The sequence below is a fragment of the Vespula vulgaris genome, chromosome 7 (assembly GCF_905475345.1).
Source record: "Vespula vulgaris chromosome 7, iyVesVulg1.1, whole genome shotgun sequence".
Classification (NCBI taxonomy): Eukaryota; Metazoa; Arthropoda; class Insecta; order Hymenoptera; family Vespidae; genus Vespula; species Vespula vulgaris.
Genome location: NC_066592.1, coordinates 8,430,001 through 8,449,391, shown reverse-complemented (window position 1 = coordinate 8,449,391; position 19,391 = coordinate 8,430,001). Strand labels below are relative to the sequence as shown.

Here is a 19,391-nt window from a genome sequence, read left to right as displayed (position 1 = left end):
ATCGAAGAACTGGTCGGCAGATGGCACGCGCTAAGGTCCACGATGAAACCCTTCGAATCTGTCCCTCGTGGGGCCTAAGAGGCCCATCGGATTCTCGTTTCTTCATTGGGGGGTCTACATTCTATATTTTTCTCTTCTATCCTCTTTCACACTCAATGACCTTCGGATAGATTGACTCATGTCTCTTCCTGTTCAGTCAAATAATTTATTATTTGCATAAGATACGTGTTTACATCGTTTTTGTTTTAGGAACAATTGAAAAAAAAAGAAAAAAATAAGAAAGAAAAATTTTCTCGTATACAAATATACGTATACCTACTTGACGAAATAAACAGCCTAACTCATTAAGTCATTGACTGTGAAAGTGGATCTCTATAAACTTCGAACGTAATTATAGAGGTCGAACAATATAATACTTACGACCTATTGATCGCAACACGCAAACTGTCCAATTATCCTTGACTAATTAATAAGCACGTATTTTCTTTTTTCTTTTTTGTTTATTTTGTTTTCGTTTGATTCAATAGCGTCATTCATGCGTTCATGATCATTCATTAATACCCACGCGGTTCGACAGGATATAATTTTCGTACGAACGCTCGATAAGAGAAAGGGAGAATCAGCGAGAGTCGTAATCATCCACTTTGGTGTCCGGTAAATCATCATTGACGATTGCCACTCCGGCTAGATTTAACTCGACGATATCATCAAAATAGACTTCCGGTCTGGTGTATTCTAGACGATACCCTAACTTCCGGTAATGCTTGTTCGCCGATCTCTGGAGAGATGTCTGCTTCTTTTCCGCGAGTAACGTGGTGCCTGAGTTACTTCGATAATTCGTCCGAAAGATAAGGATCGTCCTATCCGTCATAAATCAGTATTTTGTGTGCGTGCATGCGTTCGTTCGTTCGTTCGTTCGTTCGTTCGTGTTGAGCGTGAGCAAACGAGCGAACGAAGTTCGGCCAGCAGCTCCAGGCATGTTTTCTTGTCCTAATTCCCGCTTTTCGAAGGATGAGAAAGGGAGCCCGTGGCTACGAAACGGCAAGCCGAACGAGCTACGAATACGAAATTAACAGGAACCTCGAGATTAACAGCTGTTACGGAACGTGAGAATTCTTTCTTTCTTTCTTTCTTTCTTTCTTTCTTTTTTTCTTTTTTTCTTCTCATCGATTCGCTCATTAGGATCTCGTAAAAACGCGCTAACTTGCAATTTCGATCGTGATCAAATTGTTTTCTTTTTCTCCTTTCCTTTCTTTTTAATTCGTTTTCTTTATTCAATCGGTCAAATATCAATTAATTCGTATTACTCCGGCAACAATATACAACTGGCAATAATACTTTCTTTTTTCTCTCTTTTCGATATTCGCGTTTATGCAATATTTCGAAACAGTTTTGCTGATAAACAATTATCTTATTACAAATTTATACCGTCTTTCCTTGGCACGTTAAAAATTTTCTAAAAAATTTTCTTTCTTTTTTCTTGTTCGATTGAAAGATATTTTATATATAATATTTTTCGATTAAGGAATACAATATCCTTCGTTAAGTGAAAGATTCGAATTATTCGAGATATGCAGGAAATAAGGATTACATTTGTTATTTAAATTAGATACTCTTTACGCTAGCTCGTTTAATTTTCATTTTCATGAAAATTGCAGTCCTCGTCATGTTTAATTATGATTTTTATGAAATTCTCTTGCATTCTTAAGACAAACTTGCAACATGGGAATGTAAACAAGGCAGACATTTTTATCCACTCTCATCTAAAACGTTCCTGTGTGACATCTCGAGAGACGAATAAAAAAAAAAAAGATAGAAAATCAAGAAGTTAGATCGAGCAGGTTACGTGTTAAGCTATATTGCAGTAATTGGAGAGAAAGAGAGAAAAAGAGAGAGAGAGAGAAAGAAAATAAGTGAGTGAATGTATTCGCTCGCCCGTATAATTGGATGCACTGTGCCGGTAATCCGTTTGAAACGCGTACCGCGAAGAAAAAACTCAGTTGATTGTGGCGGTGACTCGTGCTGTTATTCTTCTGGTCAGCTAATTTCGCAGTTTCTTCTGTGATCTTGTAAGAAAAGAAGAAAAACAATTTATATCTCCTCGAAAGATATGACCTTGACGAATCTATAAATCGTGCAGTGGTACGTATTCGCAAAATCGAAAAAGTCATCTGTGAATCTTGTCAAATTTGAATATTCGTCAGAATCAATAGCAATTTTCATGGAAGTTTTCAAAGTTTCAATTCGATCGAAATTCGATCGATTTCATTCAGTTCTTCGTTGACAGTGAATAATATTTTTTAAGAAAAGTTAAACGTCGTCGTTTTTCGTTTTCAACCGTTGTTCGCGTTTTGAAGCTTTGTGCGAAATAATTAATAGCATTAGGTCGTTTTATCCTGTTGTCTTCTTCGTTTAAAAAAAAAAAAAGAAGAAGAAGAAGAAGAAAAAAGATTAAAGAAAGAAAAACCACGGGAAAGAAACAAAAGAAAAAAAAATCGTAATTCTTTTTCTGTCGAGAGAAATCCAACGTTCAAGAGGTCCACTCCTCTCGTGTCGTTTCGACGAGCAGGTGCGCCATGCATCAGGAAAGGCCAGTCTTCTTTCTTGTTGATCTTGGTTCTGCCCTTTGGACCGCCACCGATCCCACCTGCCGATCACGTGGCTTCCACGAAACATTCGGCTAAGAGCTCGCGTGATTTACTTTTCGATTGAACGTTGTGCATTTTGTTGCAAAGCAAATTCGCAAAGAGAATTAATTTTGTACGATGGTGAAATTCGAGCATCCTTTTAAGGTCACGTTCGCGAGAGTCAAAGGCTAGATCGAATAATTTTTTAAAGATACGTGCATATCGCGAGAATTGTATTTTTTTTTTTTTTTAAATAATTATTTTATATTCGAGCGAGGATAAATATAGAAATATCCTTCAAGAGATATTTCAAATTAATATTTTTATGAAACAAAACACGTAATTATCGTACTTTCCTTGTAAAAATTTGTAATAACTTTGGAAAATATTTTTTATCGAATTAAATAAAAGTTAGAGCTTAAAAAAATGTCCTAGATCGTAAGAGTATTGCTATTTCAAAGACATACAGGGAAAAATAAATATTTCTATTTGTTTTTGTAATAGTAGTAGTAGTAGCACTCTATCATTATCACGGATAAAGATCTATGGCTCTATCGTTCTTTGCAAATATACGCCCGAATGCATAGGATGCAGCTGCTCATTGACAATAAAACACTTTTACTTATAGGATAGCGATCATAGCAGTCCCATACGATTCTAGTCACGCGTCTTACAAAATTTGTGTCTGATCGATAATCGAGCGGGTAGACGAAGGGTTACCATTAGACAGACAGCATATTGCAAAAGATTACGTTCATTCTCGAGAGAAAGAACAGGTGTATCTTACCTTCTCGATAAATATCTCGAAATATGAATCAAAGGTGTTTCTCATGTACAAGCGTATAGATATTTACGTATACATTTACGCATGCGTGTATATATGTATACATTTATTTATATACAAGTCGATAGATGCATTTCGATGATCGTCTCTTTAAAATTCGTGCGTAACTTCCGTTTTATATGGAAAGCGTATCGAGGAGAAAGAAAGAGTCAAGTTGAGTTACATGTTACGATGATGGAACGAAAAAGATTAATGAAATTCGGGAAGTCCATTAAGGGTAATTTATCTTTTTTGAGAAAGTTTACTTCATGCTTGTTACGTCAATAACAACGTAGTATATTGTACGTTGTGAAGCATCGCACGTTAATTTTATTCATTATTTATTTTATTTTGAATTATCTTATTAAAGGTCTTTTTTCTTTTTTGTTTTATAATATAGGACCATTATCTATCTTCTATCATCCATTATTCATCATTTCATATAGTACCGCTAATTAATAGCTTTTTTAAAAAATAAACACATCGATCACGTGTTCATACTCTATTCTATCGTAATTTTCTATCGATTATTTTTATCATTTTTTTTTTTTTTTTTTTAACGATGATAGATTCGCTATCTTCCAATTAAAAAAAGATCGGTATACCATATCATTAGCTATCTCCCTTTTCAGATTAAAAAGTCTGAGAAGCCGAAGAAGGATGCCGTGTCGATCATTTCACGCGCTATACGATCACGTTGCAACGATTTGTAATTGAATATGATGGATCGTCCGATGGACACTGAGAAATCGTATACGTAGGACTCAAACCTTATTGGCAAGGTGTCCGATTGACGACCACCTGTCGATAGCCAGCTCGCCGGCTGGTGACAATCTGTTAAACATGAGGGAAGTCATGCAAGAGATGAGTTGTCTCCTGGATGACTGATCTCGTCTTAATTGCTAGCAATTAACAAGTTTTTCTTTTAAATTCCATTTAAATCATCTACCGTAGTTCATTCTTAATTCTGTACTACCTGTTGCGTGTTCTGTAAGAAGCTTTGCTGTTATTTTTTTGTTTCTTTTTTTCTTCTTTCATAATTTTCTTTCACGAAGAGATTTTGCGAGAACATATTTTTTTTTTTTTAGTTAACATCGTGTTTCACTTCTTTCTCTCTTTCTCTCTCTTGTTTTTTTTCTTTTTTTTGGATATCTAGTTATTCAAGAACATGTTAATCTTCCAAGTGCTCTCTTTGATAAATTTACGTTCTCAATCGACTTATATCAATCTCTTCGTGACAATTTACTTAATCCATCAAATGGATCACAAACTAATATTAAATTATTCCGCATATAATTATATCGTCGCTTTAAAGATCAGAAAATACTTCTGAAATGAAAACCTGTGTTAAATGGTAACGTGAAAGTTATGGTTTCAAGAAAATCGGAAAAATCGGTGAATGCCGCGTAGTAATACGGACTCTTGGGTACAGCACATAATAATTCTTGTTCCCGATTTTCCAGAGCCCTCCCGGGCCGAGAGAAAGAAAGAGAGAGGAAGAAAGAAAGAAAGAGAAAGAGAGAGAGAGAGAAAGAGAGAGAGAGAAGTAATAACCGGTGTGGAGTGGTCCGTGTGCTCATGAAAACGACTGAGGGTGAAAAAGGAGAAGAGTGAACGAGAGAACGAGAGAGAAAGAGAAAAAGAAAGAGGGAGATAAAAAAAACTGTAGAAACAAACGAACCGCAGGGTAGTAGCGTACCTAGCTCGTCGTGATGTTTCTACGCTTCTGTAACAAACTCCGTCGTGTGGTCGTCGTATACATCTGAGAAAAGAAAGAAAAAAGGAATAAAAAGGGAAATGAAACTCCGAATGATTACTGACCCACATCCTGGTCTCCACGACAAAGCGTTTCCTCTGTTCCGTTTTTCTTCCAACAGCTTGCTATTTGGATAGACAGCACAGGACGAAGAGAGGAACGTTAAATCTCGACTCCGTGGGGATTCCAGCTAGGCTTTCTCACGACGTTTTCGTTGTCGACGGTATACGATGGTAAACAATGCTTCCATACCGCTTCGAGGGAAGTCTCGTTATGATTCCAAATCGCGGAGAAAAGTATTTCGACGCTTGGACGTAGCAATTCGTTGAAAAGTTTGCCAACAAACGATATCTCTTTCTCTATCGTGCATTGTTTCAATCGGGTTGTTTGAATCGATCATACAGCGAGAATGAATGGGATAAATATTTTTATTGTTCTTCTTATTAAGAAAATATTTCTTCTTCTTTTTTAATCTTTTTTTGTTTGTTTGTTTGTTTATTCTTTCTTTTTTTGTTTTTTTATTTTTATTTATTTATTTTTATTTTTCTTTTTTTTTTTTTTTTTTTGGTTTTTTTTGTTTACAATTTATACTCTCATAACGTCGTGGTAACGATCAGACAAATAACGCAACAATTTCATAGGATTTAGGAAAAACAAATATGAATATTCATATGCGAATCTTTAGAAATCGCAATGTGTAGTCCATTTAAGGAACGTAATATCATCGAGGTTCTAATTCGTAGACTTATATTGTTCCACATGTAAATGCATCTGAGAACAATAGAGAGTTTCTGGTGAAATGAAATTTCATTCAATTACGATCTCCTCGTAAACGCTGCACTTCAGTTGGAAATTTTGAAGTGTATAATTACGGGATAACATACAATTCATTCTTGGAATTGGACGATTCAATAATTTTTTTAAATGACTAAATTAAAGGTATGAACAATAACTTAATATTATCTATTCGTTTTTTCTTTCTTTCTTTCTAGCTCGTATCGAACGCTTACTTTTTTTTATTTATAGAAACGTTCTGTCGTTGTGACAAAATCAGTCCCACTTCGTATTTTCTTCAGCCACGTGATTGTGTCTTTTTCACACACACCATAGATATATATACATATATATATATATATATAAAGAAAAGAGTATGTCAATAATCATCATCGTCGTCCGTATATTCGTATTCTTCGACGATTCTTGTAATTTCCAAATCATGTTCTTTCATTTCTTTGTCAGACAAATGTGAATCTCCTTCAATAAATTTTGCAAATCTGTAAAGTAATATGTTTATTTATATGATGCATTTACAAAACTAGATAATTCGTTATTATCTATATGTTTTACAAGCAATTATAAAATATATTAGACCTTATGGGATCCTTTAATTTTAAAACCGTTTTCCATGGATTACATTCAGGACTAGAACAGTATTGTTGTAAATCTTTTAAAGCCTTTTTAGTCTCTTGTATGCCCTCTTTACGGTATTCATTATCCGTTAATAATTTTCTCCTTTCAGGAAACATTTTTTTCCTAATATAAGATAAATATAAGAATATATTTCTGATTGTTTATAAAATAACAAACGAGATATAAAATAATTACGATAAATGATTGAAAAAAAAATATTTGATAATTTGTAACAAATCTTTATTAAAATAATACAAAATAATAATAAAATATAGTGCAATATAATTATAGGGTTACGTAATTTTAATGTATTATTCGTGTTAAGGATAAATATGGAACAAGTTAAAAACAATTGATACGCTTCAAAGGTAAAAACAAGTACGAATAGAAATGTTAAAGGCAGTCAATGCTGATATTTTGGATATTTTCTGTAAGCGTTGTTTCTATGACTAGAAAATTTTGTTATATGAAAATAGTTATCTAGTTAATAATATTTAAAACATTAAAAGTATTTATGTAAACTTACCAATATTGTTTTCCTTTGTATACGGTAGCAATTGGAAAATTATAAATAAGAACGAGTATCACGCAGTTTAAAAATGATGCTTCATAGAAATAACTGCTAGAGTAAATGAACAGTAAACCTAAACCCTACATATAAAAGTAATGTCAGGTATGAAATATTAACTAACACGAAACTTTTTAATCTACTAGTTTTTTATATGAGTACTGAACCTGTAAGAACCATTGTATAATCTGTTTCGTTCTCTTATTAGTAACTGGACCAAAGCGATAACAAATAAGAAAACTGATTAATGAGGTTATCAAAATATACCACATAACATATTCTCTGTACTGTGATACTATCAATTGTGCATTTTCCCATAATATTTGACCAAGGTAAAAAGACATCGACCAACCAGTAGCAACCATTAAGTACATAAATTTTCCCTGATAAATAAAATTAATATTAATATAATATCAATATTAATAAATGCATTTAGAAAATATTTCTTTATACTTACTCGTGGAAATAATTTACTAGCAAAATATATTAAAACTAAAAGAGAAGCTGTAACTCCAAGACTAATGCCACATAAGTAATAGAATAAAGGATTATGACTCAATCTTTTAGCTGACCAAAATAATATAACTCCTAACAAAGCCATTAGTACTTTTCCAATATCTACACCTAATAGAAATAACCCAAATGATTAGTAAATATGTTTTAATACATTAATATTATATACTTATAAATCTTAAACTTACGTGTTTGAGTCATACTTATAGTATATCGTAATCCATTATATTCGTGAATATAAACGCCAATACAAGTAGTTTCAAAAGGATTAATTTTGAGTAATTTGTGTTTTTTTGTACCAAAAAAATTGAATTTCCAAAATCGTTGATTATTTTCATGTTTTTCGAAAACTTCTTGAGGCGTTTTGCCATCATATAAATCATATGTGTCTAGGTTAATATTTAAATCCATCTGTAATATATTACTTCTTATAATTTTGTTATATAATATTGAAAGATTTTATAATTTATAAATTAGGTTTTACCGTTATCGTTTTCCATATGTTTATTAAATATTTTGATTTTGCTTTATGACAAAATACTTGCAGGCCTGGTTTATCATTTACAATGACTTTTCCTGGTTCTATGTAGTGAACTAGACAGATAAATAAATTGTAATACTAAAAAATTATTAACAATTTACATTGTAACTAAGATTACTAATTTATTCTATATTAAGATAAATATATAATAGTAAAGAAATTATAAATAGCAATACATTGCAATTCTATTACTTTGTTAACTAACATTAACATGGAACATATAGTATAATATAATATAGGTTATATAAAACTCACCTGCATCTGTAGGAACGGCACATCTTGCAGAGAAATTTTGCAAAATTATCAGAAGAAAAATGATTTTTGATATTCCAATTGTTGTTTTCATTTTTGTATATGTTCTTATATATATATATATACATCGATCAGTTATTTTTTAATAAAGTATAAACTGCTCTCTTAAAAACTTGCTATAGTCTGAATTGTGAGATAAAAGATTTAAAATTCGAGACTGGCGCTGAATGAATAAGACTTTCGAGAAATTGCAGGAAACGATATAGAGAATAGGAGGAAAATCGATTATCAACTAATTTCACACTTTATATAATCAAAATTGGCGCGAACGTATCATAAATCACAAAAAGTTATTGAAACATTACAAACAACGCATGAAGCGTTCTATTAATATAGTATTCTATTAATACAAAATTGTTGAATTTCAGAAATATAAAATGAGTCAGTTTATAACAATACAAGGTGAAAACAATTTAGTTATTTTTAATTATATAAAATTTCTAAGGTAATTTTAGATTTTGTTATATTAATTATTTATTTTAGTTGGTCAATGCGGCAATCAAATAGGATCAGCTTTTTGGCCTTTAGCTTTGCATGAATATGGTATACAAATTAAAAATAGATTCGTCGATCTTCTTAAGATACAACGAGATCATATTAGGAATATAGACGCATTATGGGATGGATTTTACAGTTTTTTTCATGTACCTGGAAATACAGATAATTTATGCTTCAAAACAATAGCGGAATTGAATGCAGCAAAAGTTAAAGCTCGGGTGCTGTATTATTATATTTTTAAAGATTTCAGAAATGTTCATAGTAGTAAAATAACATTAAGTTATCTTTGAAGGCAGTTCTAATAGATATGGAAGATAGTGTTGTAGCGCGATTTCAACATGGACCATTGCGCGAATTATTTAATAGAACTTGTACAGTGACAAATTATCCTGGTTCTGCAAATAATTGGTAAGATTGAATTGGTAACTAGAAAATAAACATTGATATTAAATAATAAGTATGATTGTTTAAAGGGCCACAGGATATTATACTCATGGTACAGAATATCATGACCGAATAGAAGAAGTAATAAGACAGTCTGTTGAATTGTGTGATTATCTAGGTGGATTTTTACTTTTGCATTCTGTAGCTGGTGGAACTGGTTCTGGTCTAGGAACAGCGACTTTAAAAATGTTAAGCGACAGTTATCCTCATGTAGATAGGTATTACGTGTACTATTGATCATAAACAAAATAGTATCATTTTGAAAGTTAGTAAAAACATTTTTTGTTTAATAGATTAGTATCCTGCATATATCCCGCAGGTATGGAAGATGTTATTACAGGTCCATACAATACATTATTAGCGACAAGAGAGTTGATAGAACATGCTACTTGTGTATTTCCAGCAGAAAATAATGCGCTTTTAAAAATGTGTGAAACTCAAATAAGGAATAGTGATAATATGGATCAGGCTAATTTTAATGCTTTGTGTTTACCATTTCAGGATATGAATAGTATTATCGTTAATATGCTTCTTCATTTGACTAGGTAATAAATTTTTCCTGTTATATGTATTCTGAAAAAGAACATTCATATATATGGCATAAATTAATTTATTTACAGTGGCTCCAGATTTCCTGGAAATTTAAATATAGACATCAGTGATTTAGCTACAAATCTTGTTCCGTATAAAAGGATGCATTATATATTTAGTAATGTTAGACCGATAGCTTTGACAGCACCTAAATTTTTTGCTACAAATTCTTCAAAGTAAGTAAGTTTTCAAACATCATTATACAATTGTGTCATGATTAAAAATATTGAAGGCTTCAAGATATGCTGTTTACTAATGCATTGTCTCGGAATAATCAGTTGACTAAAGTACATCCGCTACAGCCAGGCTCTGTTGTTTTAAGTGCCGCATATATTGGAAGAGGACAATTTTCTATAACTGGCATGAAACGAAATATTGAAAGGTATAATTTTGTTAGTATTTAACATTATGTATAAATATGTTAATAGGTAGTAAAATATTATGAATGTACATTATTATTTGCAGGTTTCAAAGTAAAGCTAAATTTACAGCATGGAGTAAGAATTCAATAAAAATAGGTTTATGTTCGGTACCTCCACCCGGACATACAACATCTCTGTTGTGCTTGCTTAATACCTCAGCTATTTCTTTAATGTTTACAAATTTAATTGAGCAGTTTACAAAATTATATCGTCGAAAGGTAATGGTAATAAAATATTTAATATAATTATTTCCTAATTTTCCAACTGAAATTGAAGGAATACAAATTGCTAATTATATCTATTATTTCAGGCACATGTTCACCACTATTCTCAAGTTTCTGGATTTGAAAATTCACAGTTTTTAGATTGCAAAGAAACTATCTCTAATTTATGTGAACATTACATGGAGCTTCAAAATCAAAAACAAAGACATATTTCACGAATGCAAACACTTTAAGAATTGTATATGTGAAAACATTAGAATAACAAGGAATTGTATTGTAATTATAAGTGATTTATTAATTTAATCAAATAGTTTAACATAAAATAATTTCAATAAAAATAGTGTATTTTTTATAATAATAAAATTATAACTTTATAAAATAAGAATTATTTTATTGTATAAGAATGTTCTAATTAATTGTTTGTAGTTTTTTTATTCTTTTAAGGATATTGCAAAAGCATATTTATATTATATAAGCTACGTGCCTTTGGAGACCATAATCAACATTATCTTATTAATTATTTATGCGTTAAACTTAACATATTAATGAATTAACTAGCTGGAATTTGGGGTAATCCAAACTCATCCACCAACACACCATCCTAAAAGTAAATTGGATGAATAAACATATGTATGATAATATAAGTAAAAAATAAATATATATTTGTATAATTACCTTGTTCCTAACGGAACTAGATCCTGGTTCTTTATCAGGAGCGTTAGGTGCTTTGATCGCATCATCTAAGTAAGATGTATCTTCGTCTAAAGCAATCTCATCACCAAGAGCATCTAACTCTGCGGCAAGTTCGTCTTCATCGATATCTGGCATTCCATAACTACGACCCATTGCTTCTTGTACTTCATCAGCTTGTTCCAACATATCAGCCAAATTATCTTGTAAATCCTGCGTAAGAGATATACAATTAACACTTCATGTTTCTATCATTATACGTACATCAAAATAACGTACCTCGATGTCATCTATATTTATATTTTTAAATTCTCTTTGCATTTGCTTAACACCATCTTTCATCGCAACCACTGTTGCTTGAGTATCTTTTAACGTTTGGGTAGCATAATTTGCCTGTTCCATATTGAATGCTTGTTGACGTAAGTTATCTACTTGTGCTTCATACATTTTTCTCTGTTTAAGAACGCGCATTGCTTTGGCTTTGACAGCATTCTTCGCTGGACCTTCTCTCATTTTGACCATTTGATCTTTATATTTTTTTAATTCAGCATCCAAACGTGCTATTTTCTTTTCAGCTGAATCTGCTCTACTGTCCACCTAAACGAAAATCATTAATAATATATAAAATATCAAAATAAATATTGTTATCAACCTGTATTTTTTTTTAAGTTAAAACAACTTACACCAGCAATACAATCAGTAATGCTTGGAGATGGCTCTTTTGGTTTAGCACGTCCGAAAAGCCTATTCATTTTTTAACTATAATCAATCAATTACAAAAAACTGATTTTAATCTTATGTGCTCAGATTTATAGAACGTCAAAACGTATGACTCAAAGAACAAGTATGAAATTGTCGATCAAGTGATGAGGGCAGCACTATGTGATTACATAGTGCGCATGCGATTTATTCATAAAATTTAAGATTGAAAAACAAGAATTTGAAGTAGTATGTCAAAAAGATATATTTTTAAATTTTAAACAAAAGAATCTTATTAAACAAAATTAAAACATTTGATTTTTAAAAAGATTAATATTTTTAAAATAATAGAATACTAGTGACAACATTTAGATTGATGATATTCATTTATTTCTATTAATTCATGTATAATTTGTAGTAAACAAAATTGATTAATTAAATAATGAACATTTTAAATATTATGAAATATTGTTTTTTTCGATAATATACATTTGTAACAAATAGAAATCTCGTTTGAAATCACGTGATTAGCGTGGATAAATAAGAGCCAATGAAATTCTATCCGCCATGACACTCTTCTTTTATCTCTTTCGTATTTTTGTATTGGATACGTTTAAGTTGCAAGAATGAAATTATTCCTTTTTATACTCTTAACTTCTTCGGGTTATTGTACAAATAAGATAGGGCAATTTTTAAGAAATAAACAGGTAATAAATTCGAACTTATTAATGCAAATACGAAACTTTATTTGTACATTTTTCGATTTTTCCAATTTAATTATAAATAAAATTACGATAAATAAATTATATCAATTCATATAGTTCTTTGCAAGTAAATGTTCGTGATTACATACAATTTGAATTTGTAATCGTTTATTACATCTATTTATATTAGATGTTCATTTTTTAATGATTATTTAGTACATTGTTTTAAAAGATATATATCATGAAATCGATAATAATATTTTGATGCTCTCATTAATTTCAGATAGATCCAGAGAATCGTTGGATTCGTTGATTTTTATCTATATTTTATATTTGAATTATTATAATTGTAAATAATTACGAGAAAAATGGATATTTCTATGCCATCACAGAGTTTCATAATTGGTAAGTTAATATTTTTATTAATCAATTAGTTCGAACATAACCTAAAGTAAATACGTTTGGAAATTTATTTACGAATGAGATGACTTCTTTTTATGAATTGAAGACCAGTTGAATATCTCGTTAGGAGCAATAGGAAACAAAAATTTATTAAGAAAAATTTTCGTGATTGCATGTATTAGATATTTTAAGAGTAAAACACTCGACATTTTCAAGCTTATTAGTTGAATTGTTAACCTAAAACTTAGTATCTAAAATGTTATAAAATGTAAAAAGAAGTATGATTACAAGATGTCAATTGTTATCAACGTACGAGATAATAGTGTAAATATTGAATATTTATTAAATTAAGTAAATTTAAGTATTATTTCTTATTTGTTATTATAAATTAATTTTAAAGTTTTTATTTTTAATTAACAGCGTTAGTAAAATAATAATTAAATTTATTATAAGATTATATGTAAGTTTTTCATTTTTTCATACTCTGTAAGATCGTTTATATTTGAAAGTACGTACTGTTGATCATATAATTGTACACGCTAATATCACGTTAATTATTAACTTTAGGCTAATATTTGTTTCATAATTATTTAAAGATAATTGAATAAAATATATAATTAATTAAAAAAATATAAGACGTTTCATAAGAAAAATTAAAAATCATGAAACTTTCGATTGAAATCGTGTGGTTTATTTCGTACTTTTAAAATATTTGATATATTAAATGAAAACTTTTGTTAACAAATTTTTGTTTTTATTAAAGAAAAATAAAATTCGTCTAAATTATTTTGTTTAATATAATTATAATAATTAATCGGATATTCTCAATATTATCAATTCAGGATATATTTTAATATAGTAAAAAAATATGAATGATTCTACAAAAATAGGAATTATTTGATAGTATTTTTATTTACACACTTTTCAATATATTTAATCGATTATAACTGGCTTATGATACGAAACTAAAAAGGATCAATAAAATATGTATTTATGATTTTACGTGCATATTTTTCAGTTCTGTTATTTTCAAAATAGATTAATTGTTATTATTAAAAAGGATAATCCAGAAACTGTGATTTTAATAAAGATTATATAGAATCGAGTATATAAGACTTAAGTAGATACAATTAAATTATAAAAAATAAGTTAAGAAAATAAAAATAATTAAGTATAAAAATAAATCAAAGATAAATCGACGCTAATTAAATATTAATATCAATCTTAACAATTTCCAATAAAAAATTTCAAGGCAAAGAACAGATTGAAGCCTTTGAAAAACAATCAATGTTTATTTTTTACTTAATTTCTTTTTACACTATTTTCTAGTAGTTTTGATTGAAAAAATTAATAATTATTAATTGCATAACAGATAGACTAATAATTACCACGAACCAATGCGAAATGCTCTTTAAATATAAACATATATTAGTTTTAATATATATTTATCATAATCCTCTGATTGTAGCTCAGTTCTTTGTCAAGTTGTTTTCTAGAAGATTGAGAATAGAAGTCTGAGAATTTTGCAATTATAAGTTTAAAAAATCTCATTTGAATTGTACAGAGGAATTTAAATAGTTGAGGAAAATTTGAAATTCAAACTTATACATAATTTACATTAAAAGAAAGTTATTAAAAACAATAAACTTTTAAGATAACATTTACGAGGTTATTGAAAAGTTGACTGACCTAATACATGTTCACCAACAGATTATGCGAGATGGAATGAACAAAAATGACGGCATGTCGCCAAACTTATGACACGTACTAACTTCACTTCAAACTCATTCATATGTTTTAAGTGGTTATTTCACTAAGACCGTATTATATGATTTTACAATGCAAATAATTTTAATGTCAGGGAATTGAGAATTAAAACTTGGAACGAAGTTTAATCATGTTATTTATCAATAAAACAGAATTTAATAAAATAATTACAACTGTTGTTGATATCAGTGACTAATGTAAATTGGTTATAACGCGTAAAAATTAGTATATAATTTTACAAAAATTTTTTCACGATGTGTCGTAATTTGAATTCTGAATTTTTTGACACAGCAGAGAATTAAAAATTTCTCGTAAGATAATTTTTAGAAACAAGTACATTATTCTTTGGATATATATTTAGTTTTCATCTTCTTTTGTATTGAGAATATAATTCAATTTAATGTTAATTAGAATATAAAAAAATAAGAAAAAATTCCTATCTTTGTAGAATCACACATACACGGTATATCCGCTTTAAATGTATACTTTATATATGTATAATTTAAGTGATTATTTCCCTGAAAATATTAAAAATCTAAAAAAAATATGTTGGACGAATGTTATGTGATATTAAGGGATAAAATTGTAATTATAATTATTTGACTTTGCGATGACCGCGGAGAGTTTAATGAAGATCATGTTTAAATTTTTAGCATTACACCGTGATGTATATCGCGGGAAGTAAGTACTTCAATTGTAGCTCGTTCCTACTTTGTGTGCTTCTAGTACACAAAAAAATAATTCAATTGAGTCATTACAATGCAAAATGTGTAAATGTATTCTTAACAATGGAGAACACGTAGAACGTCATTCAAAATATGAAGCTTAATAACTCAACAATGACTTATGCAAAATATATGTGTAGGTAGCGTTTTAAAAACGGTTCGGTGCCAGTTAAAAGAATACAGGATTTAATTAAAAAATTTAAATGTGATCTTCACAGGACTTTTCAAGGTCATCGCAAAGTTCATACGATATGTTCCCTTGATACGTTACGTGACATTCGTCTGAAATATCTTTTTATATTTTTTTTTTATTAGAAATAATCGTGGATATATATTTCAACCGGACATATACTATATGTACTAAATCGAGCGACAAAATGGACTGCCAATCGATCCAACTGTATAATTGATGGTAACATTACCATCTTAATTTTATGAATTATTTTTTTTTTTTACATTTTCTTGACATACGTTAATTTCGTAATCAATTTCTAATCGTTAATCGGTAAGATAGAAAATTACAGTTTAATGATAAAATACGTATACGTCCAACAAACATTTTCGATAGTTTGTAGTTACGATTCTTTACAATAGTGGCGTTGCAGTCTTCTTTTTGATGGTAATGTAGTTTATCATGTAGAGATGGTAACCTATCATTTAGAAGCAAGGAAACTTTTTCTTTTCTCGTAAAATTTGTATCTGCGATTATGATAAAAACATTCTCATTCTAATTAGTTGTTTACTTAACGTTACGTTAGGATCGATATAAATAAATGCAAAAAAAATATATATATATATAAAACACAATGTACGAATACGTAAGACATTTCAAGACGAAATTATTTCGAAATTATACAGTTATATACATATTAATTCATGTCGTTCGATAACAGTGAATTTTTTTCTTCAGCACAGCGAAAAAAGAAAGTAACCGGATATATCCGATTCTTAAAGTTCAAAGAACTTTGCTGTGGTTCGAAACTTAAAGAAATTGTTCTTTTATTATGATTCGTCCGAAATATAATTTTCAGGAGAATTACGTGCCGAACTGATCGAGTTAATTCGTAGAACATAACTAGCGATTTCTACATTTTTCAACATTGTCCTCGAATCGTTCCGCTTTTCGAGCAGAACGATTGCATCATTCTCGTCTGTTTACTCCATCGTCAGGCTACCGTTACGTTTGCGCACATGTACGTACGGCAGCAAGCGTCGTCGATATCTTATCAGCGTGACTCTTTTACGACAGGTGTACGTAAGTGATACACACACACACATATATATATATATATAATATATATACATATGCATATAGACATATATATACATATGTACAAATGTACGTATATTTACATGTAAATTCATACCTGCTGAATTCCAAATTCAAATTCGTACGACCAGGAATCCTGATGGTCTCTACTAAAACGATAATCGTTGTTCTTGGAAATAAGAAAGGGTATAGGTATAGAAATATTCTGTAGAACATTGATCCTTGATTTCTGTGAAGAAGAAAAAGAAGAAGATTCGTTTACGGCCCTGTGAACTCTCGTAGAGCTTGTAGATTCGAATGGTGCGACGTTGATGGCAAGAAGACGTGGAGGAAGCGTGGGCGGAGGTAAATGCGAACGCGAAGAGAGACAGAGACAAAAAGAGAGATAGAGAGAGAGAGAGAAAGAGAGAAGGAGAGATGAAGAGGAAGAGGATAGCTAGCACAAGGTAGCACGAGGAAGATAGAAACAACTACATCGGTGCTTTTGGTGGAGGCAATGGTGGGCCAACGTGATTCAAGGCGCGTGCGTGGAGAACGTCGGCGCGCGACGCATCAACGTATTAGAGAGGGATAGAAGAAGTACCACCATCAACGCTACCACTAGCAACACCCCACCTCTGTCACCATCACCTAGACTGAACTAGCAAGCAGCCAGGCAGGAGGCAAGGAAGCAGGCTGGCAGGCTGGCAGGCAGGCAAGCAGGCAAGCAGGCAGGCAGGCAGGCAGGCAGATAGGCAGCTAGCTAGTTAACGTGCTAGCAAGTAGCAGTACAATTTATCAAAAATACAAGAATAACGAGGAACGACGAAGACGACGAAATAGAACGTTCAAAGGACGTTAGACGAACGCGAACACGACGACGACGACGACGACGACGACGACGACGAGAACGACAACGACGACGACGTCGACGTCGACGACAATGACGATGGCGACGATGACGACGGCGAGGATGGTGAGAAGACAGGAAAATAGAACAAATGGAGGACAGTGAATATTATTTGGAGAAGGTGTAAAAATTCCTCTTTTACACGTTAAACTAAAGGGATCTTGATACGTGCTACTCTATTCGAAAAAAAGTTGGTCTCTGTGGTCGATCCAGTGGTATGGTCAGACCTAGAGTAGCCGGCAGAGTGTTGGAAAAGTCACTACGACAACGCATGAGACGTATTACGTTTGAGGAGGAGTTGAACAGGCAACCCACCAAAGCCGCCGTCGTCGAATCGCTTCGTTCGCCACCCCGTCTAGCTCCCTCTCACTCGATCTCTCTCTCTCTCTCTTTCTCTTTCTCTCTCTTTCTCTCTCTGTTTCTATTTCTTTCGCTCTCTTACAGGCGCGCCCTCTCGCTTACTCCCAGCGAGTTCTGTTTCTCTCTCTCTCTCTCTTTCTCTCTCTCTCTCGCTCGCTCGCCCGCTCGCTCGCACACGCGCCCTCTCTCTATCTCGGTTTCTCTTGATCACTCTGAGAAGAAGTCATACGAAAGAGGAGAGACAGAAACGGACCACGTCGGTTGGGTGGTAGATCGGCAGAGGAGGATTACGACGTGTTGGCCTCTTTATAACATTACTCCTTACGAACTCTTTGCCAAAGACGACGTAGAATGAGAAGGCGAGCAAGCTGCGACTCGCCGCCACCAACGAGGAACTTCGGAATCGACCAAGAGACGCGGCGGGGGTGAAATTATGTTGCCTGGAAGGAGTCGCTAGCTTGCAGCAATTGGAAAAGAGAAAAAGAAAAATAAGCTTCCTCTTGTTTTCTTTTTCTTTTCTTTCCTTTTCTTCCCTCCCCTGTTTTTTTTTCCGTTGCTTTCCTTCGTTTCGGTGCTACGACGAGGAAAAAGAAAAAAAAAAAAAAAAGAGAGAACGTGCTCGCACCCTCCCCTTTCGTTCCTCTTTCATTCCTTTCTATCTTCGGTTGGTTCGTAATAGGAAAATTTTTGGTTTTCGAGAAAAAGAAAGACGAGATATAGACAAGAGAATTTGTTCAAGGAATCATCGTCGTCATCGTGTACGTTCGAAAGGTGTGCTGCGTGTTCCGCGGTGTGTTACATCGCGAGGTGGACTCGCGTTGAGGCTTATCGGTGATCGATCGAGTAAACGATACGGGGCAGCGCGCGCGGAGGGGCAGTGGGGGGGAAGGGCTAGATAGGAAGAGGAGGTGGTGGAGGTGGAGGAGGAAGAGGAGGAGGAGGAGGAGGAGGAGGAGGAGGAGGAAGAGGAGGAGGAGGAGGAGGAGGACGGTGTGCAACGACGAGGAGTCGTCGTAGTAGCTCGTCCAAGTTCGACCGTAGACGGCGACGGTACCGTGCCGCGTGTATCTCGCGCGGATCCCTCCTCGGCACGGCAAGGACGCTCTCCAAAGAGCGTCCAGGTACGAAAGAGAAGTGCGCGAGTGACCGAACGAAG

At 32.1% G+C, this 19,391-nt stretch overlaps 4 protein-coding genes across 11 annotated transcripts in view; 2 read left to right on the top strand and 2 right to left on the bottom strand.

Moving 5' to 3' along the window:
• Positions 1 to 3,692: 3,692 nt before the first annotated feature.
• Positions 3,693 to 8,729, bottom strand: LOC127065431 (nuclear envelope integral membrane protein 1). Of its 5 annotated transcripts, none has more exons than XR_007782044.1 (9): positions 8,494 to 8,729; positions 8,182 to 8,291; positions 7,886 to 8,108; positions 7,642 to 7,808; positions 7,352 to 7,567; positions 7,143 to 7,267; positions 6,578 to 6,739; positions 5,272 to 6,480; positions 3,693 to 5,212 (listed from the first exon to the last, which is right to left on the bottom strand). XR_007782044.1 is itself a non-coding variant. In XM_050997760.1 (8 exons), the coding sequence occupies exons 1-8, from the start codon at positions 8,582 to 8,584 to the stop codon at positions 6,360 to 6,362; spliced, it is 1,215 nt and encodes a 404-aa protein (XP_050853717.1). In that variant the 5' UTR covers positions 8,585 to 8,729; the 3' UTR covers positions 3,693 to 6,359. The 5 variants fall into 5 exon arrangements, 2 of the variants coding, with proteins under 2 accessions (XP_050853717.1, XP_050853718.1); XR_007782046.1 differs by having other exon boundaries at positions 3,693 to 4,284; XR_007782045.1 differs by having other exon boundaries at positions 5,276 to 6,480.
• Positions 8,730 to 8,786: 57 nt separating this feature from the next.
• On the top strand, positions 8,787 to 11,058 carry LOC127065429 (tubulin epsilon chain-like). 3 transcript variants are annotated; one of them, XM_050997753.1, is made up of 9 exons: positions 8,787 to 8,952; positions 9,034 to 9,266; positions 9,341 to 9,456; positions 9,522 to 9,710; positions 9,786 to 10,037; positions 10,113 to 10,259; positions 10,316 to 10,465; positions 10,549 to 10,729; positions 10,816 to 11,058. In XM_050997753.1, the coding sequence occupies exons 1-9, from the start codon at positions 8,928 to 8,930 to the stop codon at positions 10,960 to 10,962; spliced, it is 1,440 nt and encodes a 479-aa protein (XP_050853710.1). In that variant the 5' UTR covers positions 8,787 to 8,927; the 3' UTR covers positions 10,963 to 11,058. The 3 variants fall into 3 exon arrangements, with proteins under 3 accessions (XP_050853710.1, XP_050853711.1, XP_050853712.1); XM_050997754.1 differs by having other exon boundaries at positions 8,788 to 8,952; positions 10,549 to 10,723; XM_050997755.1 differs by lacking the exon at positions 8,787 to 8,952 and having other exon boundaries at positions 9,132 to 9,266; positions 9,345 to 9,456.
• LOC127065434 (charged multivesicular body protein 5) lies at positions 10,999 to 12,273 on the bottom strand. The gene is made up of 4 exons (XM_050997767.1): positions 12,103 to 12,273; positions 11,699 to 12,016; positions 11,405 to 11,632; positions 10,999 to 11,330 (listed from the first exon to the last, which is right to left on the bottom strand). The coding sequence occupies exons 1-4, from the start codon at positions 12,169 to 12,171 to the stop codon at positions 11,280 to 11,282; spliced, it is 666 nt and encodes a 221-aa protein (XP_050853724.1). The 5' UTR covers positions 12,172 to 12,273; the 3' UTR covers positions 10,999 to 11,279.
• A 6,935-nt stretch (positions 12,274 to 19,208) lies between these two features.
• Positions 19,209 to 19,391, top strand: part of LOC127065425 (cytoplasmic polyadenylation element-binding protein 2) — a 139,846-nt gene continuing 139,663 nt past the window's right edge. Inside the window, exon 1 of one of the 2 annotated variants that reach the window (XM_050997742.1) lies at positions 19,209 to 19,391. This exon is cut by the window's right edge and continues 2,304 nt beyond it. The gene's annotated coding sequence lies outside the window, so the exon portion shown is untranslated. The other variant, XM_050997744.1, reaches the window with a different exon arrangement.